Source organism: Pempheris klunzingeri, chromosome 14 (assembly GCF_042242105.1).
Source record: "Pempheris klunzingeri isolate RE-2024b chromosome 14, fPemKlu1.hap1, whole genome shotgun sequence".
Lineage (NCBI taxonomy): Eukaryota > Metazoa > Chordata > Actinopteri > Acropomatiformes > Pempheridae > Pempheris > Pempheris klunzingeri.
In genome coordinates this window covers 8,105,513-8,129,646 of record NC_092025.1, presented here as the reverse complement: position 1 = coordinate 8,129,646, position 24,134 = coordinate 8,105,513, and the positions used below count along the sequence as shown (strand labels likewise).

At 41.3% G+C, this 24,134-nt stretch overlaps 1 protein-coding gene across 1 annotated transcript in view; it reads left to right on the top strand.

Annotated features, from left to right (window-relative positions):
• Window positions 1-6,415: 6,415 nt before the first annotated feature.
• Window positions 6,416-24,134, top strand: part of LOC139212663 (roundabout homolog 1-like) — a 71,833-nt gene continuing 54,114 nt past the window's right edge. The window contains 1 exon segment of the mRNA XM_070843160.1: window positions 6,416-6,556. Within this exon segment, the coding sequence (XP_070699261.1) occupies window positions 6,496-6,556 (61 nt within the window). The 5' untranslated portion in view covers window positions 6,416-6,495.

The following is a 24,134-nucleotide window of genomic DNA, read 5'->3' as shown; positions in this document are numbered from 1 at the left end:
CTCCATAACACAATACAAAAGTTGACCATAACAGGATTTTATTATGTTAATAATAATATAATAAATTTTTCTTCTTTATTGCAATACCCACAGTAGGAAGACACAAGCGCTGTTTCTCTAGCACGTCTCAAGTTCAGCTCATGTTTCAAACCACGGTGTGTGTTGTCTCAATAAGTAATAAGCTTTCACCTGTCTCTTGGTTCCAGGTTTGTTGAGGCCTTCTTGAAGGCAGGCTGGGGCATCAGGGACCATGTTGGCTGTACAATCACCCATCATCACGTTCCTTCTCATCAGCCTGCTCTTTGTCACGCAGCTGCAGCAGGGCCACGCCACGGACATTTCATCAGGTGAGAGTCTCTTCACTGACCAGATGCATATTGCAGCATGTTAAGAGTACCTATTCTTTCACTTTTCTGTCTTTTGTGATATGTTGTGTTCTTTTTAGAGAGACTTTGAACCTTAATCTGTCACTGAAACATGTAGTGCACACATACTTTATAAAACATATATATACAGTTTTTCCCATGTTGTGGAGAGGGATATGCTTGAACACAATACTCTCTGCCTTACTGGTACTGCTACCATTCTGCACACCTTATGCCAACTTTGGGCCTGCGTGGAATAGAGGAGAATGAACACACATGAAATACAGCTTCAGTGCCTCGTAGGCACAGTTTTGCTGTCCTCTTGTGGCTGAAAATGTTAGGACACAGGAGTAAGGCCATGTATTTGTGTACGTGTTTTGCGTATTTCCCTCTACTTTTCAGTATTACAGTAATGTGCATGATGAGAAAGGATAGATATAATCCCCACAGGGTGAAGACTTTAGAGGAAAAAAAGCTGTTTTAACTTTTTTTTATTTATTTATTTTTTTATTTCACTAGGCATATTGATAATTAATAAATGTTTCAATTCTCTACATGGGTTTTAAACACATTAAACACAAACCTGGTAATGAGACATGATTTAAATACATGCAGCTGCTGCTTATTGGCTTTAAATCTAATGAGGTGATGAGGTGGTGGCACCCTCTAGTGGTAAATCTTTAGACAATACCCATGAGTGTAAGCCACAGCCACAGCCAAACACAGCCAGTGTGTGAAACATGGGTAAATCAATGGAATTGGAATTGTGATTGGTGTTTGTAAGCATTTGGTTTAATGAATATTATGCATAATTCACATCTTTCATATCACGTCCATCAATGGTATGACAACTTGAGTCGTAAAAATGTGCAAAATTTAATGCTTGCTCAGCAACTTTCCCATTAGCATTTTGTAGTTACAAGCGCATTGCATTAGATTTAGTTTCTGCTTACACGGGAGAGATTGTCTTCCTTTTGTGACACAACATTATTAATGCATTTATGCACTTCACCTTTCTGTGGCTGCATGATAACATTTAAAAATTGCACTTTACAATGATGGTGCTCCAAGAACAAAATGTATTCATCTAGTGGCAAGGGAAATATCTCTTTGCATTCATGTATTTATGAAACACAAATTAATTTCAACTTGATGAGTCATCGTTTGAATTATGTATTAACTGAAGTATTTGCTTTACAAGGTCATAAATTGCTTTTTCTCTTTTTCTTCTTTTGCCTTACCTTTATTTTTTAGCACATTAATGATACTAAGTTATACATCTGCTGATCCAACAATTAACAGCAAGTAATAAATAGAAAAACTGAGCCTAGGCCTTTAATAGTAGTATTGGAAGGTTATCATACAAGCAGGCCTGTTGTTGACTGAAACGCCCCCTCTCTTCGGCATGGCTGCCCCACAACATTCATCCATCAGTGAAATTTATTGACTTTGTTCCCCGTTTGGCCAAAAAAAGGTAATTTGGTCAATTTTTTATTTGTGTTACTCACTGTTGTGATCTCCATACCAACAGATTCAGATAAACACAGAGGGAGTGGCGAGGTCGTCACGCAAGCACCCGCATCTGAACCAGCACCTGAACAAGACAACAGCTTTGGATACAAAGGTACAGTCCAAGTGCTCAATGTGGTCTGTGCAGCTGCTGTCGATATGAAACAATGATCACACTTTCCTTTAACAAACCAATGGAGAACTGTGAATCTCCCAATCATTCCTCAGTCTGTGGTCATGCAACACGTTATTGTCACTGCAGCCTAAACGTTAGTCCGGCCGTAGGTGTCCCACTGTACTCTTTCACCTCGTCGAAATGAAAGATTATACCTGCATGTTACTTAAAGCAGAATACATTGTTTAGTCTTTTGTTCATTTTTCAGATTTGGTCATAATCATAACAAGAGATCGGTTTTATCCGATTGTTTGTTCTACTTCTAAGCAACACTTTGTCCTACTGCTACTTTTGTCCTGGGTTTATCTCGTAAAAAAAAAAAAAAAAACGCTTTAAAGAAATGTCTGAAATGAGCCTTGACAAAGCCTGCAGTCAGTGAAATGGTGCTCCAGGATGTGCTGATTCTGTATTTGTCCTTTAACAGATACAGTGTTGAACCCCATTCCCAGGAAGAGGGCTATGTTTCCTTTTGCTGACAAAGACGCTAATACCACTTAATGCCAGTTCAGCAGCTGTAGACCTCAAGTTCTGTGTCCAAAGGAACCAAAGTTAAATCCCCTTCTCCCTTTGCTTTGACATTTTATTGCAAGTGCTCCGACATGGGATGTAGTGGGATAGAACAAAGCTAAACATTTAGGACATTCTCCATACATCCTCTATGATTTTAGGAGATGACGAAATCTGACAAATTGTGCTGCACAGTCTTTCTGACACCTGGAGCTAATTTAAAATTAACAGGAAGAAGAAAATGATATGCTAAAAATAATTATGCTTTTGGCCTTTTATCTTTAATGGGCACCATGCAATGATTTTTTCTTTTTTCTTTTATGGAATCTAAATTGGAGCTTTTACTGGCTTCTATCTGATGTAGTTTACGCAGAGCTAATGGTTGAAAGAGGGAGTCTTTAGCTGTCTGTTTCCTCTCTCAAGATAAGAAGCCTGTTTTTTTTTTTTTTTTCATAGCTAAAATCTTTGTAACCCGGCAGGGAAAAAAAATGACAGTGAGATTGTGAGAAGTTGAAAGGATGTCCAAGTCTTAATGACTGATGAGACCATAGGGGTGGCCGCCAGTTCGCCAAATTGGAGGGAGATCGAGAAGAGCAGAGGCACGGCTATTGCATCAGCTTCTCCTACTGTGCCGCAGATGGTGAGCGCGAAGGCTGTCTCTCATTTTGCTTCAACACTTTATCTGACCCTGAGCAACTGCAGTGATGTGCTGTGAGAGGTGCTGACAAATAGGCAAGGACATAAACTTGCGGAGGGAAATGATGGAGCCAGAGAGCTGTCACAGATAAAAAGGAAGTGGGGAGAGTTGAGCAGTAGCGTGAAAAATAAAAGCTGGATTGAGGGGGGGAAATAGTGAAAGACGCAGCCAATGGTGGTGACGTGTTACATACGCCGCTATCCATACGTACATCCACACAGCTCACACAGTTCACTTTCCCCAGTCATGAAAATGTGCATTTTGCTCCTGATGTTAGTTATGGACAAAAAAATGGGTCTGAATTTTTCATGGACTAAACAGTCACGAATAGAGGACAAGCTGAGGCCAAGTTTGTTTCTCTGTGGAGCTTCCAAATTATTTATTCCTTCATAAATATTTTTCGGATTTGGCTTTGTGCTTTTTGGAGATATTTTCTCCTCTGGCTTGGAACCAACTGGAAAGCTACTTTGGAGTAAAAAAAAAAAAAATTAAATAAAAATAGGTCTCAGTACTTGGCTCAGTTTCCTTGAAATCCTTGCCATTTTATGGGCTGTGTTGCTACGAACACATGCATGCCTTTGTGTCCGTTTTTCACCATCTGTTCCTGGAAATATTGGTGTTGGAGATGCTTTGGATTATGACCAGTTGGGAAATGCACAATAGAACTCACAAACCCTGCATTTAGACTGCGTGCACTGCACCTGTTGTTATGGTGAGGCCAAACGCTCCACTGTCCACTAACCTCTATCCTCATGTTATTTGTGCTTTAGCCCCAGTGTGATGACAGCTAGTTTATTCCTGTCAGTGTTATGAAATGAGACTAATTATGAAGTCATTACGTGACCAAGACCATATTATCCTCTGCAATACTACGGCGCTGTTGCAGTCATTCAGTCTGAGCCAAGTGAGCTGCAAGAGGGGCACATACTGGGGATAATATTTACTTGGAGGAAATATAACAATGAATACAAACAGAGACCCCTGTTGATAGTCTTTTAGGAAAAAAGAAAGACAATAGCAACATGTAGCAAAGAATTAAGGCTAAATAATGAGGGGGGGGATGGAAAAAAATGCATATATATATGCCAGTGCTATTGTTTAAGGGGAAACGTGCTGAATGGAGAATGGGAGAATAAAGCAAGAAGGCAAAGAGAGGAGAGCAGGGGATGTTCTTGAATGAAAGAAAGATGGAGGACATAGTTTAGAAAGACAGAAATTGGCTTGTGGTGAGACTGTAATCAACGCATTTTACTGGTTGTTTACCAACTGTCATGGCTCAGCGTAGGAAGCAGGCTCCATTCAGCGGAGCCACCAGTGGTCCACAATGGGCAATTAAAGGATTTGAGGGTCACGGAGGGCTGAGAAAGTAAACTTTGTTCAGTCTAAATGTGACTTTAAAGACCAAAAGCATCACTTGCTTTTCCTGTGGCGTGCGAGATTGCACTTTGTCCAAATGCATAATTACAGCCTCTTTTCTTTTGCAGCTAATGTCTGTTGGATATGTGAAGGAATGCTCTTTATTATGCACGTACTTAACTTGGCATATTTTTGTAGTCTCGTGCAGCCTGTCTGCTTATTCCACTGGGGATTTTTTGGAGACCACGGCGTGGAGCGGGCAAGAATTGGGATGCAAACAGAATTTTAACCTTGAATATCAATAATTTATTTGAAAACAAAACAAAAAAAAAAAAGGAGGGGAATATCACGAATATACAAAGTTGCTGAGGAGGAATCCCGCACTGTAGGGAATACAACATGAAAAACTAAATCTTTAATGAAACAATGAGCTATCACACTCGCCTCGTACACCAGACTGTGCTGCAGCTGTGCAGCCAGCAGAGGGAGTGCTGACCTGCTTAGACAGCAGAGGAGCTTTCTGAGGTTCAGCAGGTCAAAGATATAAATACTGTAACTGTCAGCTATAAAGGATGAATCCGGCCCGATTCAAAATGTGTCTCACTCAGGTGGAATTTCACCCAGGCTGAATTTCTTCAACGTGTTTGATGCCAAGATGACATAATAAGTAAAGCATTAAGTTTCTGCTGCACTTAAAACGCCATCTAATTTCCCCAATGGTGTGTTAAGAGGTCAGAGGGTGAAAACTGTATCGATTTTTTTTTTTTTTTGCTCATCCAAAGATTACGCACGGTGCTGCTGGTGGCGTGTGTGGATGAAGGCACATTTCCCTGGCTCATTAAGAATACAGTACTCTTCCTCTATACCGCATGTGCCGCCTCAGCTGCTCCCTTTAGGTTTATAATAAGGACATAGTGTGTAAAGCGGTCGTCCCTCTGCCTTGATGGGAGGATAAAAATAGTATAAATCATTCAGCAAGGTCAAATATTTTCACTTTCTACAGTAGACGACCTTTAAAATATTAAGTACATTCTTGGACTGGGGGAATTCTGCAGTTCAAAGGAAGCTTTTCTTGGCATATTTGATGATGATGTACACTTAAAACAAAGCAGAGCCTGCAGGATCCACAGTCTCCTGCAGGCTGCTGTCATTTAGCAGCTTGAATTATGGGGCTTGATAATCTTTTATTGGATGTTCAAACTATAGCACGCACATCTCCCAGTTTCCACTCACTGTGATGTTTCTCTGCGCATCAGGCTGCTGCAGCCTGGATCTTGTTCATAATAAGTGGGCTCGAAGCGATGTGAACGTATCCTTATGCGGTTAAACGGTGCCTGACTCGCAGGAATCTCCTCTGCACAACAGAAAAGCCTCTGACTGAGTAGGAAAACCAAACCATCAGTGTGCGCAGAGACGCGCGGCGCCTCATCCAACCAGCGCCAGCCCCACGAAACCGGGGCAAAACTCCACATTCAAACCATTAAAGTGGCTGCAACTCCACGCTCAGCCGCGGAGAGAGCCTCTCCTGAGGTGGAACCAGCGAGCGTATCTCGACCACCGATGAATCTCGCGAAGTTCTCGGCATTTGGAAGTGAGGAGTCCGACAGGAGTGGAGAGAATCCAAGTGGATTACTTCTCGGGTAACCCGCGACGATGTCTCCGACCGGATCTGAACTTTGCCTCCGACAGAAATCCACTCTGTGAGGAGCAGTTCTGAACATTATTATCTGTATCACCGCGGAGTTCAGGGACTTCTCCTCCAACCCGGACCCCCCCACCCCACCCCCCCACCGTCGGCTCTGCGGGAGAAGTTGTGCTTTAGATGAAATAAACAACACATTAAAGCGCACTCTAACTGGATTTACACCGTTTCCAGCTGCTCTTGAATGATGCCTTCCTGCTTGACTGGATTTTACTGTCTAGTGGCATTTCTACACATTTGTTCAGGTATGAGTTGTTTATTATACAGCTTTCCTTGCGTTTTGGGGATGAGAAGTTTCCAAAATATATATATATATATATATATATGTATATAGCAATAGCGGAACAGAGAGAAAGAGGTGAGAGGAGTCTGTTTTTTTTTTTTCTTTTTCAAGTTTGATCCGTCATGACACCCTGTGCGTATGGTCACCTTTTCTATGTGTGGCCAGTGGTATCTGTACTGTATGTGGCCCCTGGCCCATGCTGCTTGCCCCCCCTGGTCGCTGGAAGTGACCCATCTAATCCATCAAGCAGCCCTTAATACACAGCTGGAAATGCACAGGCACAATAACTTATTCCGTCAGAAGAGGGGGAAAAAAAAAAAGAGACGCACACAAAGGTTTATGGGGGAGCACGTTGTTTAATGCATATGATAAAGTCAGTGCACGGCCACATGCGTGTGAAGAGTCAGAGTCAGAGTGGGTTATGGCAGGTTATCATCCTCAGTCCTCAGTGGGTGCATACCTTACACGAGTTGCAGGTTAATGAGGAACAGAGGGGCTTCACTAGGACAGCCTCTCTGCACCAGTCAGACCAGGATGTGTTATTCCCAATGAATGTAAAATAAAGGCTCCATGCACTGACAGTGTCAAGCATTATAGATTTACCACTAATGCTGGAAGACATATTTAACTGAATATGTTTAGTTTTTTCATGCACTCTGGGATTTTAGTTTACTTGTTTTTTTGGGTTTTTTTTAATGAAGTGTCTTAGTTGCTGAGTGTGCCAACTCATATGACCTAGTATGACATTTTGCGTAACCAGGGATTGTCGAACATCATGCTTACTTGGGGAAATCTGAGGCAGAGAAAGAGGAAAAATAATAGCTTTGGATTCGTACATGCCTTGTGGTCAAGGTAGTCTTGGGAAAAGTAGCCCAAGAATAACATTGACACTATACTGATATTGCAGGTGGAGGTTGGGGGGGGTGCACACCAGCAAAGAAAAGTTTGTGCTGGAGTGCTGACAACACACTCATTTGCCACCGGACTTTACTGGATCGCAAACATTTTTCTTTAGCCCTGATTACTACTGACGTTAGCCACAGTGGAGCAGCAGCCCTCACAGGTATATCCACAGAGGGAGCATCACCTCCTCCCCCCATTAGGACTGAAAAGGCACAATATAATGGCTCTAACTACAGCAAGTCAGCTACATAGACTAATAGTGGGTTGTTCTGTCCAAATATTAGATAAATATATCTTATAATACTTCTGCTACTAATAGTGATAATAACAATAATGGAATTTGTTTTAAAGCACTTTGCACCATCTGTTGGACACGAGCTGGTTGAGCTTGGATGATTTTTAGATCTGAGTTCAGAGGGGCTACAGAGGAGGAGTTTAATCACAGTCCACCAAAAATACAATACCAGAGACACACACCAAATACAGGATAATGACTCTATATATATATTTTTTTTTTACACATGTAACCCACTTAGTAGATTTTAAACATCTTGTAAAGCTTAATCCTAAAGTAAGACATGTACTAAATGTTATCAAACTATCATTTTTCTGAGATAATATTCACCAGTAATCTTGCAAAATTTCAATTCGCCTCCTCCTGGAACCACAGGCGAGGGCACATAAGAAATCAAGTGTCTTTTTTTAAATTTGAGGAGCTCCTCAAATTGTCCTCTGGCGCCGGTCGTGTTCACTCTGTCAGACAAAGACAGCTGTCAGTAACATTAGCAGTGGCCACAGACTGAAAAAAGAACAATATTTTTTCAACACTTGAGCGTTCATAAGTGTCTGACATTGAGTGATGGTTTTATGTGGTGCTAGACTTCCTTTTGACAGTGTACAGGCTGATTTTTTCCCAAGGTTTCTGCTCCACTGAGAGCTGAAATCATTTTGCCTTGCTCAGAATACATGTGGGTTTAACGTTATTCTTGGGTGTGGCACCATTCTTTAAAATTAACATATTATGATGATTTTTTTTTTATATATAACACTTTCCAACCCAAATTACAATCCGGTAAATGTTCTTCCTAGCTTCTCCGAGCTCAGCAGAGGCTGCACAGTGTTAACATGTGGATATAATACTGCCTTTTACCAGCTCTTTTCTTAAATTTCAGTGGTGACTCAAAAAAGGAAACACACTGAGGCTTGCCCATCCACATCAAGAGCACAGAAATGTACATGACACCAATTTTCCAGTTCGTTGTCTCTAAATTTCCAAACTGACAAACTTGGTTACCAGCATGGTCCAGGCAGTTTCAAGTACTCAAGGAAACTTGTCCTGAAGTCGGCCATGTTGATCAGTTGTATTATTTCTTAGCGAGGTCTCTGATCCTTCAACCTGATGGGAACACGTTCATTTGCACTGAAATTTGCAGGGGAGGCACGTTTTGTAATGCCAGCATAGACTTCAAGGGTCAATAAAACCTTTTAATTGCCCCTAATTGTTAAGTTATTCACTGGAGGAGTCCTGACATGAAATAACAGCCTTTACTGGAAGCCAAGAATACTCATTCAGCACTCTTAATCACTATACATTCAGAGCTTCCCTTTTCTTCCTTCTCTTTTTTGGCCAAAGGATCAGTGCAGCAGACCAGACTTCTGACAAATTCTCACGAACGGGCCCAGCACTGCAGTTTTTAACCAAAATTAGTGAGCAGAAAGAGGTAGTAATAAGGTGCATAGTAAATGTGCATGGCAACGGTCCTGTTTGAACCTGTGAGTGCATGTGTGTTTACCACATCTCTAGCTCACCATAGACTGCAGAGAATTTTTAGACATCATAGCTGGGACAACTGCCAGGTTTACATGCCTGTCCTTGATCCATGCTTTTACAAATTGCAATCACAGTGACTGCATGGATTTTCCATCCTACTTTTTGTTTAATGTCTACCAGCTCATCCCCTCAATGTAAAAATGTACATTGGTCCATCATTAAAACATGGAGCTCTTAAAGCTGCGCTGTTGAGCTGTTGAGTGGCTTCATCATACTCAGAACTAAGGGAAACCTGGAACTCCCCTTCGTTGAGAGTTTAATGCCTGCATAATAAATCTGCCAACCCTAATTGGGTGATACATAATAATCTAAATGATGGCCATTAAAAGCATATGCTTCTGTCGAGATGGCTTTGTCCCTTTAATCCCACAGATCTAAATTATGCATCCCCAGAGCGATGCTGTGACTTGCCTCACCATTCTACCTGCTTTGTTTTACGGTCCGTAAACACCGTCTGTAAAAAAAAGGAATAACTGGAAAATAAAAGAATGGCAGATACTTGAATTCTCTGTTATGATGGGTGTCTCACTACTGCAAGGTGAAGGAATTTCAGGAAAGTCGTGGAGTTAAGACGGGCTGATCCAGATCGGGAAAGTTAATGAATTATTTGTGCAAAATGTGGAAAATCAGGGAATTTTGTAATCTTATTTAAAAAGATAAGAATTTGTTTTTTCACTAAACAAGTAACGTTACAATTCTACTTCGTAATCTTCTTCTTCAGGTCTCCAGTATCACACATGTTATGATTGGTTATGGTTACATGAAACATGAGTTTCAAGATTCCTAATCGAAAGTATGTTGAGATTTAGCTTTTATAGGTCATGGAAATTGAACTTTTTAGTCATGGAAAGTCACTGAAAAATCATTAGACATGTCACATTTACATGCGACTCAGTGGGAACCCTGAGCTGTGTTATCAAATAGATTAGAGGATTTCTAAGTGCAGCGAACTCTTATCAGTTCTGTCAGGGTTGATAGGATTAATATCTTCATTATAACTGTTCTAGCTAAGCTAATAACAAGGATAATCACTTTTGCAATATGTGACCAAGGTCCTCTGAGACTTATTTTACCGTTATAGACCCTCCATGTGTTATTAGTGGAGGGGTAAGTACAAGAGGAGCTCAGAGACCAGCAGAACACAGCCTAATTCCATCACTGGTGTGTGCAGCAACCCTAGAGGGACCAGTTTGACTGAGATATCTGGCTGGACTGCTGGAGTTAGCTGTTCGCGGGTCAGAGTTCACACGTACTTACTCATGCTGCTTCGGCGACCGACACTCACGGCTGCAAGAGGTTGACTGTTGTGACCCACAATACTTGTTACAGAACGCTGGACTTTAAGTAATAATGGCTTGATTGGGGAAAGCTGGCCTGCTTTGTCATCCCCTAAGCTAACAAGACTCCCTGTAGTCTTTGTGATGGTGACAGTGATGAGCCGAGTCCCACCACTAATGAGGACTTCTTCGCCATGGATGATGGCCCGAGAGGACATCTCTGTGCACCGAAGAGAATTCCTTTGTTTGTTTGAATAAATTGTTTAATTCCTTCTGTTCCTTCTTAGAAATAATGCGGCCGGTAAGCTTCACTGGAGATCAGTTTGTTTGGAAAGCATCTCAATTAATGCTGTTTATTTTGCTGCCAAAATGTGGGATAGAAATAAAAAAAAAAAGATAGGGTTAAAAATGGATTCAAGGTGCAGCCACTCTCTGCTACATATGCACCGAGGGAGAATCTGGAACTAGTCTAGTTTTTTTAAAGAGACTGTTTACTGCTGGCAGCATCTCTGGCGCACATTAGTTTGTCAGCTTTGAATAGCTTTTAGGTTTTAAGCAATTTATATTTAGGCCTAGACTTCATAGGCTGTTTTTGTGTTCATATTTTGAGGGTTGAGTCATAAAAACACCTTAAACCTTAAAACTGCACGTTCATTGTCACACTGAGCATCTACAGAGGCAGCCAAGTTAAAAATGAGGTCATGCCGAGTGAACGTTGTTTGACACAGGTGTTTTATTACCTGCTCATGGGAACTTTGTCCACCAGGAACCGTTCTGGCATAATAACCGAGAATGTATCTCTCTTGTCTCTCAAACCCCTGCAGACGTCGCTGCAATTGTTTGGGTCTGACTGCATATGCATAAATCCATATGTAATGGTGTTAGCCTGAGCTTGTTTTTAATGTGTGTTTTCGGATTGTGTGCGGAAAGCTTGTGATTCATGATTGCTTCCCTTTGTTTACTCGCCGGTTTCCTGTGGTGCCGTGAGGACGAGCGCGGTTGCCAACCCTGGGGAAGGGAAGCTACTGAGAGCTTTAACAAGTGCCTGTGGGCCCAGAGTTCACAGGTCATCACACCTTCACACAGGCACGCACATTCGCACACACATATACACACACACATACACACACACAAGTTCTCATTTTGAGGGGAGATCGATTACTATCCGTCTGGCCAACAAAGGTAGCAGGTTCCTTGCCTGGAGGATCCTCCCACACTCCTACTGCTTCCTTCAACCTTTTCTACTCATCTCTGGGAAAAGAATCACAGCGTAGTTCATTCAGCTATTTCACTTTTTTGTACACCGACGCACTCTTATTAAAGCACAGAAATGTCTTTATTAGGTGCAACATAGCCTGAAACAAATAATAGAGAAATGAAATGATAAAACATTTTGTATTTTCAAATGTTAAACGGAAAGTTTCATCATCACTGCCGCCTCACTTATGTCTTAAATCAACTAGACGTAATCAGCGCTGACCAAATGATTCTGTCCTACAAGTAGTCTGTCAAGTAATGTGTTATTTAAGCTGATAAAATGTGGCCGTGTCACAGATCACATCATCACACCGAGAAAACAAAATTAAGCTTGCAGACCAAGACCGCACTATAATTAAGCTTAATAGGAACCTTTGTGATTTTAAATTGATTCACTCGCTCTTTTTGACATCTTATGCTCGTCATTCCGAGATCTTTGCTCCCAACTCCACACACACACACAAAAAAAAAGCTAAATAGTGAAGCAACAGCCATGCTTATCTGGATAAACTAGCTTTTGAGCTCAGAAATTCCCTTGGGTTTGTGGTTTTCTCCGGGCTGTTTGTACTCCTTTGGCCTTAGCTTCCTGTTCTGAGGTCAGTGTCCAGCTATGGCTGGTGCGCTGAGGCACTTTGGATAATTACTGTTATGAATAAATCTGCTCTTTGTAATTTTGAGATTTTAGTAGTAATTGTGACGACATCCCACATCCGAGGTGTGTGTTTGTGAATCTGTCGTTTCCTGCTCTGATAATGAAGATGGGCTGAACCTTTTTTTTTTTTTTTTTTTGACGAGCTGTGTCTCTGAAACAAAATGTTGTATCCATGTGACCTTACAACTTGTCAACTTGTCCGTCTCTGCTGGCAGTGATTGAAGTGGTGCTGCAGGCGCTTTCAAAGTGACGCTCCACTGTTTTCCTCTCAGACTGGGGTTTGAGAGTAACTGAGAGAATTAATATTTTGAAAGGACAGCTTCAAAGGTCATAGTAATAACATGACTTCAGAGAAGCTTCTCAAGGTTACCTCTGAGTGAGTCAACTGCTCTCCTGCTAGGCGGTGAATAATCAATAGTATCGATATACTCCCAGTGACTTGGCTTATAGAATCAATAAGCCAAGTCATTGGGAGCTACTGATGCATTCACTTCAGTTGGCTGTTAAAATAGTAGCTTGATAGTACGATTTTATGGCATTCGTTTGAAATTCTGGTTTAAAAACTTAAACTCTATTCTGACAGCCTTGATCAGAGCACATCTAAACCCAGCCCTTCGCTGATGATGAAGAGAGCGGGGGAGCTTCAGCGGGCCAGTGTGAGCATGATGCCCTCAGGACTGACCTTGTTATTACAGGGAGAGGACCTTCCTAATGTTACCTTCATTAAGCAGAGGTTGATAGTGGAATGCAGTCTCTCAAAGCATCTCAAGCATTTTGACATGTAGCCTCATTAGCAAGCGGGAGAGCCAGTGGGAGATATTTGTATTATGTAGGAATCGCACGATGTGGGACACTCTGTGAATGAAAATTCACACTGGCCAAGGCAGAAACCTGCAGTCTGTGTATATCAGTTTGATTTATTCTTGGTATTTTACAGCAATTTCTGTCGTTCAGGAAGCAAAGCTCCAACCTGTAAAATAGATTTTTGTGTTTAGTTTGTTTGATACAGAATCAAACAAGTAATGTAATATGTTGTAAGTGCTAAACGTACAGCATGTAACAGGAGTATGATCTGCTGTTACCTATTCCACTGTAGTAATGCAGTATCCTAACCTTTTTTGTATTTCACCTACCATATCATAATGCTTTCACTGCTTTTCTTAGCTATTTTTACAGTCTCACTGACCAATTCGCAGGAAATAATTAATCTTTTTATGTTTTCCCCACAGTCATCAAGAATCCCCAGATTTTCCATCTCCTAATTCAGCTCTAGAGTTTGTGTAAATAAGACTTTCACGGTCAAAAAAGAAAAGAAAACGAAGTGTCTTGGATTGGGGCTGCACTTTCATACATTCCATTTCTCCCAGACAGTACTGGGTTAAAGTGTAGCCGAAGGCCTTCTTTTGGAGGTCCATAAAACTATGGGTTGCGGAGTGGTGTGATAGTCAGTGTTATCATTTCTGTGAGAAAAAAAAAGCCTCAGGTTAATGAGTGAGTAAGTAGGAAAGAAAGTGTGGATAAGGATAGTGTCAGGATGGAATGAGGAGGAAAGCACTGTGACATCTGCAGGCTTTGGTGGCTTTGTTATGAAATACAGTAATTGACTCATGCTCAGAAATCTGTATATATGAACACAGAGATAAAAGGAAACTTCAGACAGTCATTAATCTCACAGACATTCTGTTCCCATTGCCTGTGATTTTCCACTGCAGCGGGAACCGAGGGTGCAGACTTACACTTTACTTCCAATCAACCAAAGTACCTGGACTGTTTTGCTCACTTCAAACAGCTGCTTTATTGTGACATGGAAGATTGGTATCAAGTGCGGGCTGTAGCCAGGTTTTTAAAGCTGCTTCATTCCAGACAGTGTTGGTTTGGCACTGTGAGCAATGACAAATTGTTGCCTTCAGCTTTCTTTCACAAATCATTCCAATTACATTTAACAGTGGAGTAGAGCCTCTCTTCATCTATTGTAAGCTCAGTTTTGCACACTCAAAGCAATTTATTAGAAGGCACCAAAAAACAACTTAGCCCAGAAACACAACTTAAGGCATTTTTGTCACAATAATCATGAAAACACTTGGACTCGTACTGTCAAACTCGGCCCACACAACATAGCAAACCAAGCTGGGCTTTAACCGTATGCCTTACGTCAACAAACAACCCCAGAGCCCCGTGCCAACATGTGTGATCAACAGCAGCACCACCACAAACAGAGCCAAATAAAAAGCTGTTCAAACAGATAAATTCTCAAATCACCACCACATAAGCAGTTTTAATCACCTCCTAAAAATCAGATGGAAAGGCTTATCAAAGGGTAAGCTTTTATCTTTCATAGAGAAAAGAACCCTGAAGTCTGAAAACACAGTTTCTCATAGCAAAACAAAGTGAAAGAGGGTTTGTCAAGAAATTATATTTGCCCAGTGGAAGTGATTGACACAAGCAGGTTTGCGGTGGAAAAAAAGAGGTCAGGATATTATGGACTTCCAGAAGCTGGTTCTCATCCACGCTGAACTCTGACTTCTCGGCTGCGCCCGCTGCGGTGCTTTATTGCCACTTGTAGTGTTGCTGCTCCCCGCAGGTGCTGCTGATAGACAGGTGTCTGAGAAAATACACACATTGCATGTAACAATTGGCTTTCCTCTCGTACACTGCATTTACAAATGAAGCTCTTTGCTTTATGTACTAAGTTAGTGATTCATACTCCCATCAACAATTTAAGACAGTCCTTTGAATGGGTGATGTCATATTTATTTTGTGGAACCTGCATCCCACAGCTCCACTAGCACGCTGCATCAACATTTCTAGTTACGCATACCATTCATAGCAAGCGAAATAAGATCCTTTATTTAAAATGAGGACCGTATTTTCCACCAAGGTAACAATGTGACACCACCAGCAACAGCTGTGTTTTGATAAGATTTGCATTTGGTTCCTCGGCATGGCTGTCGCCAACGTGTCAGACACACTCGTTGCTGTTTTTGAGACGGGCTAATGCCTCAAAATTTGAAACCATTTTGAGAAACAAAGCCCGTGTGAGTGTTCCTTGTTTATAAGCCATGTCAGGTCAGTGTGTTAATTTGTGAAAAAAAGACAAGTAACATGCCACACTTGACACAGAAATCCAATTCTGGTTACTGCACTTCAATACATACTTATTAATCAGAGGGTCTGAAGGGCTTAATCGCAAGAGAACACAGTTAAACACCGAACGAACACGAAGAAGTAAGTCAAACTATTTTTGATTTGGACAGAGATTCTTTATACTGCATGAAGTCTTTGTGCACAGATGTTACCGAGAAGCACATATAAGTGAAACAGGTGGCAGGCAGCTCAGATAGCTGGACATCAATATCACACGAGGGTGTGATGTGCTTTGCAGGCTGCATTTGTAGTCAGAAAGAGGTTTTACCAAGGAATAGTTTGACGTTGTGGGAAATTTCCTTACTCGCTTTTGTTTTTTTTTTTTGGGCAGAGGACTCGTGCCAAGCCAAGCTAATTGTCTCCTGGCTCTGGCTTCATAATTAACAACGAGGGCTATCAATCTTCTCGTTAAACTCTCGGCACAGACACCGAGCAGCTCTGCGAGTGTCGATCTATTCGTCGCACGTCAGATGCAAATGTTATCCAACTATTAATACCACAGAGCGGGTATTTGCCTACACTCACACAGTGGGGCTTATTGCGGAGCCAAGTGAGACCTGCCTTCCATTTCTACCACTCAGGTTATTAACTATGCCAGGCAGATTTAAGTGAATCTACACAGCACTAACCTATAATGTCCTGTGGCTGAATGCACCCTCTTATTAATATCCTCTTGGATTATAAAGCTAATGCTATGATTGCTTTTATCACTGCAGTCCAAAAACATCCAGGGCTGTGGCCACTCACTCTGCCTCTTCATTACAGAGACAGTAATTGAGAGTCGGAAGAGCACTTTAGAGGCAAATTTGGCCTTGTTTCTAAGGCTGGAATGAATGTATGTCTGTTTATAGTCAGATGCGGTCCGATATTAGACATGTCTGTGTCTGTGTCTGCATGCACACGTGTATGAAGCGGGATTTCAGTAACCAGGATAAGTCCTGTGAGCTTCAGTTTTGTAAATGGGTTTGGTGCTCAGGGCAAAGTCTCTCTCCCTTCACAGTGTGACAGTCCGTTCACATCTGGGCTGCCACTACCAGAGGCACAATTAAGACCGAAAATAAATGTAGGTCATGCAGACATGCAATTCTGACATGCAATGACACAGCATGAAGCTAATGTAATATTAATGTATAAATTCTGTTAGTTTAGCAAAAAACGTTTTATAACTTAATAGCCTCAGAGGAGCTGAAGGAAACATGATTAACTACAGGTGGTCAAACATTCATTATGCAGTCTGTTTAACTGACCACGCTAAATACTACAGACCACATTGTGACTTTTAACTGATGAGAAGATAAGGCAGATGTCTCAAATTAACCCAAAGTGGATTTTTTTTTTTCTTTAATAACAACAAACTACCTTAACCACTTCAGTGTCTGGCTACGTTCATGGGAAATTTGACTTTCAAGCTCTGCCTGAGTAATAATCAATGGCCTATACAGCCACTTTACTTTCCAGTGAACATTTAATGGAGTGAGGATAAGCCTCTCAGATGGGCTGCCGGCCTCACCAGGCAGTTGTGCTCCTCAGGTGTTTCTCATCACATGTACAAGAGGTAAGCCGCTTGCCGTCGGCCACTTCGGCTTAACTGTTCATACTGCAAAGTAATAGAGGGTATATAGTCAGTATGGGAAAAACAAAACTTTCAGAGTGTATTGGCAGTATTTGACATAATTGGGTATAATAAGTTTTAGCATGACTGGGAAAATGCCTCGCTCACTTGACCAGCAGTTCACTGAGCAAGTCAAAGCATCAAAGCAAAATATTATTGGATTCCTCCAAATTGCAGGAATATTAGATGGAAAACGCAATATGTCTGGCCCACTATGTTTGTTTTTGCTGTGAAAAACAAACCAAGAACAGTCACCACTTGTGTGTCATTGAGAGCCTGATGGATTTATTCTCCATCTGAAGTGTCCTGGTGACCTAGTTGGCTCAGATGTTTATCGTGTACCAGCAATGTTCTGCGTCGAGTATGCCCTGGGGACTTTATTGCTTCTTACCTCCCCAGTGAGCATTTAACAGCTGAGAACCTGAAGTAGATTTTTTTTTGCAATATTGTATTATTTCCCAGTAAAAAGGCAAGTAGCAAGACAACTTCCTGAAATAACTACATGATAAAATGCTGTTTTTGCCTCTGTTTGATGTAACTGAAAAAGGAAGTCTTGTGGTTCTAGACAGACAAAACAAGTTAATGTGAATACAGGAAATTCTAATGGGCACTTTTCACTATTTTCTGACATTTTATTGAATTAATCGATTAATAGTAAACCTAATTGACAGAGTAATTGGTAACAATCGTCGCTGTTCTAATCCCCTCAAAATCTCTCTCTACATCTTGCAAAATGAATCCTTAAGCCGGTCATGTGTCAAGCTCGCAATCGTATTCCTCATTCATTTCCACGCAGTTCGTATCTTGCCCTGAACATCTGGGCGCTGCAGGTGTTATCACGTCCACGACCTTGACTCTCCTCTCTTGAGATAGCTTCATTGTGCACCGCGTTCCTGGAAGAACCTCTAATTTACAGTTTCTTATAACTTCCATGTGATTAAAATCACCCGTAAAAATGCAATTTAAGGAGATCAAATTTGTCAGCGCACTGAAAGAGAGAGTGTGGCTTCAGACACCTTGTCCCGGCCACACACAGGCATAGAAACACACTCACATTCCTTCCCCCGCATACTTGGGTGAATGACAGTGTTCAACTGTTCCACTTAATTGTAGTTTATACAGCCTGAGAAAGAATGTGTGGCATTTATTGGTTCCTTGTTTTACTTTACGAGGGATGAGCGATACAAATGGTTTACTTTCAAATTAGTTCTTTTTTTTTGTCTTTGTTGGGAAATATGCCTATTTGCTTTCACGCTGAGAGTCAGATAAAGGTCGATATCACTCTCACATCATTACGATAAATACGAAGAGAAAGCCAGGAGATGTTGGCCTGGCTAAGCATAACGGCAGGAAACAGGAAACAGCTAGCTTGGCTCGCTGAATCACCTGAAAGGCTGAACTAACCTTCTCCTGGATTCAGCTTCATATTTAACAAACACAACTGTTCTCATCTGACCCGCGGCAAGAAAGCAAATAAGGGCATTGTCCAAGTCGGCCAAGTATTCCTTTAATGTAGAAATATAAAGAAGCTTTTCACTAAAATGTAGCGACGTCATGTGTTTCATTAAAATCACGGTTGCATGTTGCACTTGTGCAGTTTTTCCTTTTTACATCTCAGGTCTGGGATTAGTACTTTCCTTTTGAAGTTATTCAATTGCAAAATAATTTCTATGAATATTCACACTGGATGTTTGCACTCATCATCGTGGATCAGAGACACTCATGTCAAGGAACTAACTATTTATAGCAAATGGTTAAACAGATTTGGCAGAAAAGACTCTGCTGTTAAAGGGAGCTCTCAATTAATCCGAGCAGCGACACGGATTCTGCTAACAGAGCCCCCCTTAAGAGCCCCCCCCCCCTTGATGAACACATACGCAAACATGCGCTAACACCATACTTTCGTTACAGTTAACAGATTTAAGGTTAACGTGCTCATCTTGTCCAGATAAGATGTGCAGATAAGGATGAGGCTGTGGATTTGTTTTACTTTGAGCGTGATTTTGCCTTTTGTGCTCTTGCGTGCTCGTAACCTTTTATTTGAGTCTGCACAGTTTTATTAAACAAGGCCGCAAGTCTCTACAATATCCCCATTAGACGAAGCTCTGAATCCACAGAACTCAGAACTTGGCTTAGAGGGGAGGATTCGTTGGATGTTTTGCTGACATTTCTGTACAATCAGATGTGCTTAAAATATCAAAGGCGGTAAAGTGATGCACGGCAAACACTTGCATAATATCACACACCTGTCACACTAATACTTTGAATTGCTGACGGCACTCATTTCTAATTCAGGCACATTCATTCTGCACGTTCATACTTAATCCACTAGTTTTGTGCAAATATAACTTGGACTTTATGTCAGGCCAAAGAGCTGCCAACATCCATCTAGGACTGGCAGACAAGTTTGATTCAAAATTGCATTTTTCATTCCTGACTACTACTAAACATGAAACAGCGTCAGTACTTCCTTGCAGTGCTATTTTGGTGCTACTGTGGTTTTTTTTTTTCTCCGTGTAACTTGTCATGTCTGTCTCTCAGATGCTCTCTTAGTCTCTAAATCTTTCTATTGTCTCATTTAGTTTTGTTCTCTTGATCTCTCGCCTTGTTCATCTAGCTATGCTAAAACATGTGGTGCCATTTGACTTACAAGACCGCCGCTGTGAACTCGGAAGCCTCTGGAAATCTCTGTCTCGCCATTAAAAGTGTGGACTTTGATCCACCGTCCCGCGGATTACGAAAAAAAAAAAAGAAACCAAATTACTTTTACGGACTGAAACAAAGGGATTGCTTTAACAAGACATGGCTGTTTCGTTTACTGCCTCTCTTAAGCCTGCCACAAAATCTGCCGGCCATTATTAGCTATGCCTGACTGATACTCCTCCAGAGTGGCGCTGGCACTCGAGCACAGGTAATCCCACTGTACCGCAGGTGGAGATTTACCATTTCCTCCACTCTGGCTCTGGTAGGCTTGGTATCAGAGTCACTGAGCAAGCTGATTGTGTCACACAGCTGTCAGAAACACCAAAGGGTGACAGTCCACAGCAGTCCACATTTATTAAAGACACCCACTTCCTTGCCTGTTTGTAAAATCAGTTATGCACACTGTCCAAGAAGTGAATTTGGAGTTTTTTTTGAGTTTGAGCGTGAATCTGAGTTGAAAACTGGAACATAAGTCTGTGAGCAATGTCTTTTGGAAAGGGTACATTTTCATAGTGAGCTGACAGCTAGTGTGACCTCAGCGCAGCAAGCTAATTTGATTGTGATATTTGATATTTTCTCTGTATATTTCTTTGGTCCAGTTCCAAACAGTCATAGAAGCCTCCTTTCATGCATTCTAAATACATACAGTATTGTACTGTAAATTACACGGGGGGGTAAGTCGATCCAAGACCACCAACGCTGTGTCATATTACACCCATATTTATCGCATCGTGTTTTTATAATCTCAGTGCCCATGATTTGTTGTTTTAAAGCCCCTTTATCACCTCTTCCTGTCCTCCTCCTTTCCTCCTATAATTTACCCCCTCATGCTTTCTTTTCTACCGTACATATTCACTGTTTTATATTCAGCCCTCCTTGAATAGAACACAAAATAGCTTGTTACTCTAACATACTATTTCTTTCTACTCATTTTTTCCTTGCACATTTAGTTGATTCTCTAGAGAGAGCTGTTGTGGAGAAAACAGACTCTCTATCCACCTTCCTTTTTTTTCACTGACTGAGACAAAACTACACAGACTCCTTTCTCTTTTGTGTTTGTTGCTCTTCTTCTCCTCCACTCCCTAGATCTTCACAAGACAACAGAACCGCCTCAGGGATGACTGACAGGAAAAAAAAAAACATATTTGTAGGGGCACAGGTGTTACAAATGACCTTTGCTGTGTATTTATGTACTCCATTGTGCATCTGTGGGCATGTTTTTGCATACTGATTGTAGGCTGGCTGCTGGCCCTTTGCAGATAAAGCCCGGTCTTCTGGGGGCCCACTTGTGGTGGGCTGATATTGCCTCTCTGTAATGCCAGGGAGCTTAGGGAGCTGCCTGGACCCGTAGGCATCAGCGCAGCACAATTAAGTAAGGTAGACAGCATATGTTACCGAAGGCCACACTGACCACTTTTTCTATATTGTTCTGTTATAGGTTTAAACGTCTAGATATGTATGTGAAATTGTACTCAACTAAGATATTTAGGATTTTTGCACACCACTAAATTGGTGGTTTTGCCGTCATTGTTTATTAAGATTATCTTTCATCATTTTCTAAATGATCCAGAACGCAGCATCAAATGTGACAGATAATTCTGTTGTTGTTTCTGTTGCAACTCTCAGGACCACAGTAGTTTGTCTTACTGCACATGAGAGCCTGGCTTTATGCTTTTAGCTTCCCAGATTGTGCTGTTGAAGAATCTATTCACTCAATTCACCTTATTTGCTCACAGCATTTAAAAATATCCAAAAATATTGGTCCACTCTGTTGCATATATGCATTAGCGCCCAGTGGAGGAATCCTAAGTTTGGTGATTCCCTGACTTTTCATCTAGTGCCACATCACGTCCACTATTTCATGACCAAATGAAAATGAATGACATTCCCATGAGCCTCAGCTGTACTGTGTGTTTTGTACTAATTACAAAATGTTAGCATGCTAACATGCTAAACTGAGGTGATGACTGAGGTAAACACTACTGGCTAATCAGCATGTTCATTTTTAATTAACTTGTGTGAACTCATAAGGGCTTGTTGATGGTGTACGATGCCAGTGCAAAGAAAGCTCTTGCTGGTGCTGAAGGGCTGGGGTGTTACTGAGGAGCATTTTTAGGTGGCTAATTACCTGCCTTTCGTACAATTCAACTTTTCGTACAATTCTTGCATTCATTAGTACCCTTTTAGCCGGGGCAGCCACTTGACAGCATTAAAGGAAAAGGAGACAAAGGAAGCAAATGGAGGAAAAAAAAAAAAAAAAAAAAAGAATTTAATAGTCAGGTAGTGGGCGGCCTTATCTCAGCAGCCCACGTCCATTTAGTTAGACTGCTACCATCCAGGTAATATGGAGCTTTTAGATGCAAAACATGCAAATGTCAGCATACTGTTCAGTTTGTGATGATAAGCTTGCACACTTATCAAACGTCCATTGCTGCTGATTTAATGTGAGGCAATTGTACTCTACCTAATACCCAATATCTAATATCACATTTTCCTTATTAAGCTTTTGGAAAGGAGAGGAAACGTTGATTTGTGCAGACACACAAAGTATCTACCACTCCACCCAGTTGATCAAATTGTCACTCATTTCACAGTGTCTGAGGTGTTATCTATGTGGGTAAACACTTGTCTGCGTGAGATTTATTGGTTGCAGCGGGAGTGTAGGAGCTCATCACTCTCTAGCACGGTGGTGATTATCCGCTTTACAGGGCTATTGGCACATTAAAGTGTGACCTGCTGAAGGCTGTTTAACTCTTCAGAGTCTCGGACCGCCCGTCGGCGTCAAAGACACAAACACAAAGAAAGCAAGCTAAACAGTTTTAATGGGAAACACAAAGGTAAAATGAAAAGTAGTAAAAAACGGCCATTTTACCCCAAAACTCTGGAGGGTTAAGCTAGTGTTTGCAGCAGCATGAAAGAACAGAAAAGTGTTCCCACAGCAGTAAAACAGGTAAACAGTGGTTGCACGAGTGATATTAATGCCACATTTCCTTCATTGTGTCCACCATTCCCATCCCTGACAGAAGCCGCCCACATTGAGCCTGGGTCTGTTCGAGGTTTCTTCCCGTTAAAGGGGAGTTTTTCCTGCCACTGTTGCTCAATACAATATCTGATGCTTGCTCATGTGGGGATTCTTGAATCCTTAATTTTGAATTCCTGAATCGTTGGGTCTCTCTCTTCATTAAAGAGTTTGGTCTAGACCTGCTCTTTATGGAAAGCGTCTTGAGATAACGCTGTTATGAATTGGCGCTGTATAAATAAAGATTGATTGATTGATAGATATTATGTTTTTAGCTTGTGCATTTTGGTTCATAAAGGTGATTTTAAATGAGATCTAGTTTCTGCAAAACAGTGACCGTTGTAGCTGTGTTATAGAATCCTCACCCGATTCTCCAGCATCCACACAATATTGGAGGGGAAAAAAAGGAGAGAAAATGACTGACTGTCTCTGTGTGAAGAGGGTTGGAGGTGGGCTGGCTTGACTGTGCTGGGGGATTTTAAAGAGATGGAAGGAATGTAAGATGTACAGAGGCATTGGAGTTGTGTACCTGGATCTCATTAAGGAGGTTTGCTTTGTCCTCTGCCTCACAGGGATTCATTGTTGCATGGTTTGAGAAGGCCGGCATGATTGACACATCAACAGTGTATCAGGGATTAGAGGTGATTTTGTGGTTGTCAGTGTGAGTATGTTTGGAGCCATTGATTTGTATTTCTATGGCTGGTTTAATGATTTCAGAGGCTGTGGTGAAATTGGCTCCAAATGGCGGTCATAAATAAATGTATATGGGTGAAGGAGACAAAGTGAAGGCTCATGTTGAGAATGGATACTCTTTTTGGTCAGTACAATAGAGAAAGTATCTATGGAAAATACAATGAAAAAAATGTACAATACTGACACTGATACATGTAGTCGTGTAATTAGATTTTGCACCGTATTTACTGAAGAAACTGTGAAAACATAATACTTTTTACTTGTACTCGTGCCTTTCTTGTATTGTTACCCTTCGTTTCAGACATGTTTAAAACCACAGAATATTTAAACCAGTGAAATGAACATGACAGTTTGTCTACAGTATTGTGTAGGTGGAGCCACAGATAGCACTGTAATCCCGTTATTATTCACCCTTTAAGCTTTTCTCCCAAACTGTAAATGAATATTTA